The 3,631-nt window shown below is 40.0% G+C and overlaps 1 protein-coding gene across 1 annotated transcript; it reads right to left on the bottom strand.

Annotated features, from left to right (window-relative positions):
* Positions 1-1,699: 1,699 nt before the first annotated feature.
* Positions 1,700-3,100, bottom strand: CHRM2 (cholinergic receptor muscarinic 2; the record flags this gene model as incomplete). Its single annotated transcript, XM_084229202.1, has 1 exon — positions 1,700-3,100. One exon carries the CDS (start codon positions 3,098-3,100, stop codon positions 1,700-1,702), a length of 1,401 nt encoding a protein of 466 aa, XP_084085328.1.
* Between the last annotated feature and the right edge of the window lie 531 nt (positions 3,101-3,631).

Here is a 3,631-nt window from a genome sequence, read left to right as displayed (position 1 = left end):
AAGAAAAAAGCTGAGAGATGAAAATAATTAATTTTAAATGTGAATCACTCTAATTCATGTTTAGCTGGAGTAACAAATAAAAACACTCAACATGTACAAAATTCTTTATAAAGCCACTGTTTGGATAACAGTGTATGTGGTGAATTTTTATGGTCCAGGATTAGAGAGAAGTGGTAAGAAATGACACAAGTATAGCCACCTACATTCTTCTTTCAGATTCAGCTGAGCTCAGATGGCCTGATCTTAGTTATCCACTACATTTCCATCACAGAGATGGCTAGACTTCAACTGAGAAATTTAGAGTTAAAAAGCTCAAGGAGAATTGACAATTTGAGGAATACACAACGTAGTTTCAGTAAATGTTTTTGAATTAATCCTTTTGCCCCCTCCACAGGATCATAAGATGGTTATAAACAATCTCAGAGGACTATAAATTGAATATTATGCTTTATCAGGCATTGAAGAGATGGTCTTAATCTTGGGGCTGACCCAGAAGTCATTGGTGCCATGTGAGTATGGTAATCCTATTTAGGATTGCTAATGAATAAAACAGCATCTTCTTCCTGCTGACAAAGGCCAGGAGTTCATGTTTTACAAGTTAGCATTTTATACATGGGTCAGGCAGGTTCAGGTTTAAACAAAATGCCCTTTCAACCTTCTGTTTTCTTATCTCAAAATTCATCTGGACTCAGTAAACATTCTCACACCAGAACAACCATGACTTAATTGGATGATACCTCAATTTCAAAAATGGCTTTGGTTTCTCAAGCACATTTGTGTATTAGTTTGGCTATTCTATTAAAATAAGAGGCTAGTTTAGGAGAAAACTGGATCATAAAATCATTTCACATAAAGGATCAAAAGTGAACTCAATCCTTTTAAACATTTATACTCCCAAGGAATGCAAAGGACAAAGTGGAAAGGGTGAAATGCCCATTTTCATGACTGTATCTGGATGGATTTAGGGAAAGTCCTGCACATTTTCTCTTTACCCAAAGTGGAACAGAGAAGCACACAAACTCACGCCATAGTGCCATTATGAGAAAAGTGATGATGTGATCTAGTTGGGGTGGTTTGTCTTTTTGTTGGCTTTCTTTTAATGGTTGGAAAAAGGCATGGTAAAAAAATTAGCATTTATAATGTTGTAATGTTGTAATTTTCCAAGTAAAACCACAACAAAAGAATAATATTTATGGAAGAGTCTGGAGATTGTTTCTGCATCCTTTTTTGATTTTCTTTATGTTTAAATTTTCTTATGTTTCTTTATGTCAATTTCTTTATGTTTAAATCTCCATATTAACTTAGGAAGGTGGCCTTTCAACTTCATGTGGATACATGGAAACCAAATAATGGGGGAAAAAAACAAGCAAGTTTATTCTTCTTGTGCAGAGACTGGCAAAATTGTAGATTCGCAAGCCCTTCCTCAAGGAAGTAGGGGAAGACGTAGATCCTTCTTTATATCCACAATTCCAACGTGTCTCTTTTATGATCTCATGGCTCCATCCTGATAGTGTTTAATAAGGTGCAAGTTTCTCAAACTGGAGCATAGGCACCATAAGAGTGTCACTGCTTGGCTCCTTAATTGCACATCCCACAATTAGACTATAAAGTGCAATGGCAGATTTTAAAACTAGGAGCTCTTCCACACCTTTTCCTCTTCCTAAGCTCCCCTGGACCTCCTTCCTTCTTTACAGAGGTTTTACCTTGTAGCGCCTATATTCTTGTAATGACACATGAGAAGGTGTTTAAAGGTCTTCTTGAAGGTGGCATTGCAGAGTGCATAGCAGGCAGGGTTGATCGTGCTGTTGATGTAACAGAGCCAGTAACCAATTGTCCACACTGTGTTGGGGATGCAGGGTGCACAGAAGGTGTTAATGAGCACCATGACATTGTATGGGGCCCAGGTGATGATGAAAGCCAGCAGAATAGCCAAGATCGTCCTGGTCACTTTCTTTTCCCGGGAAGGGGGAGGCTTCTTTTTTGCAGGTTGCTTGGTCATCTTCACAATCTTGCGAGCTAACATGTTCTGCTTCTCATCTCCATTCTGACCCGCTGAACCAACGAGCTCCACAGTGGTATTAGTTGGGGTACACGAGTCACCTTTTTGGGTCTTGGTGCCAATTTTGATGCATGTTTGTTTTGAGTTCTCATCTTTGGAATAGCCCAGGGAAGTGGAGATTGTGTTTTCATCCTGGGTGATTTCATCATATACCATATTAGAGGCGACAGCACTGACTGAGGTGGAGTCATTGGAGCTTTCTTTCTCTTCCCCCTGGACACAGTTTTCAGTCACAGCATCTCTGGGGGCTTTGCCGTTCTGGATCCTGCTGTGCTCCAGACCATCATCGCTGCAGGGCATGGTGGTGTTGTTAGACTTCACGATCCTTCCTTGAACCAGACTTGGAGAAACTGGATCTTGGTTGGCCACAGGCTCCTTCTTGTCCTTCTTTATCCTGCTTTTGCTGGCTCGGGATATATGCCAGTATAACACGGCCATGATGATCACTGGCAAATAGAAGGCTGCAATGGCAGTACCGAAGGTGACAGCAGCGTTGGAGAAAAACTGAATGTAGCATTCCCCATCCTTGACAGTTCTTACCCCTACGATGAATTGCCAGAAGAGAATGGCGGGAGCCCAGAGGATGAAGGAGAGGACCCAAGCGGCTGCTATCATCATGCCCGCCATTTTCGTGGTTCGCTTGACTGGGTAGGTGAGTGGTTTGGTGACACAGAAGTACCTGTCAAAGCTGATGATGAGCAGATTCATCACTGAGGCATTGCTGACCACATAATCCAGAGCTAACCAAAGGTCACATACCACAGGTCCCAAAGGCCAGTAGCCAATCACAGTGTAGAGGGTATACAAGTTCATGGAGAAAACACCAATGATGAGGTCAGCACAGGCCAGGCTGAACAGGAAGTAATTGTTGACGGTCTGGAGGTGGCGGTTGACTTTGATGGAAACCATGACTAGGATATTTCCAATAATAGTCACCAGACTGAGGGATCCAGCCACAAGGACAATAAATACCACTTCAAATGTCTTATAAGGACTGGGCAGGGCCTGGCCATTGTTAGAGGAGTTTGTTGAATTATTCATTTTGTGTTCTTTAATCAGTAGCCAAGTAGCCAGATAAACATTTACCTGCAGGGAAATAGAATAAAATGAACAAATATAATACAAATATTGCTTTAAAATAGTTCACATTTCTTTCTTTTGAGCCACATTCTTCTTGACGTCTTTTTCATGTTTATTGTGCCCACCTGCTCTAATTCCCATACAAAAGGCAAAGACTTTAAATGAAGGATTGATAAGACCTATTCAAGGTAGCAGTGTATTCAAGTGTGATATTTTGAATAGGTTCACATTTGGATGTATCTAAGTATCGATGTATCTATCATCTGTTGTCAGTCAATTAAATTGGCAATAATATGCATAAATTGAATTAAAGAAACCGAAATTGTATTTGAAATCTTCCAAAACATCAAGAAGTTTCTAGTAATAAACTAGTGGGAGAACAAAATTATGGGAAAGACACAAAATCTGTAACATTAAATGTGTGAATTTTATAGTCAATAGCACCTTTCCTTCCACATTTCCTTTGTAATAGCTTCACTATTATAAAGACTT

The sequence above is a fragment of the Talpa europaea genome (genome assembly GCF_964194135.1).
Source record: "Talpa europaea genome assembly, chromosome: 3".
NCBI lineage: Eukaryota > Metazoa > Chordata > Mammalia > Eulipotyphla > Talpidae > Talpa > Talpa europaea.
The sequence above is the reverse complement of the archived record's forward strand: the minus strand, read 5'-3'. Positions and strand labels throughout refer to the sequence as shown.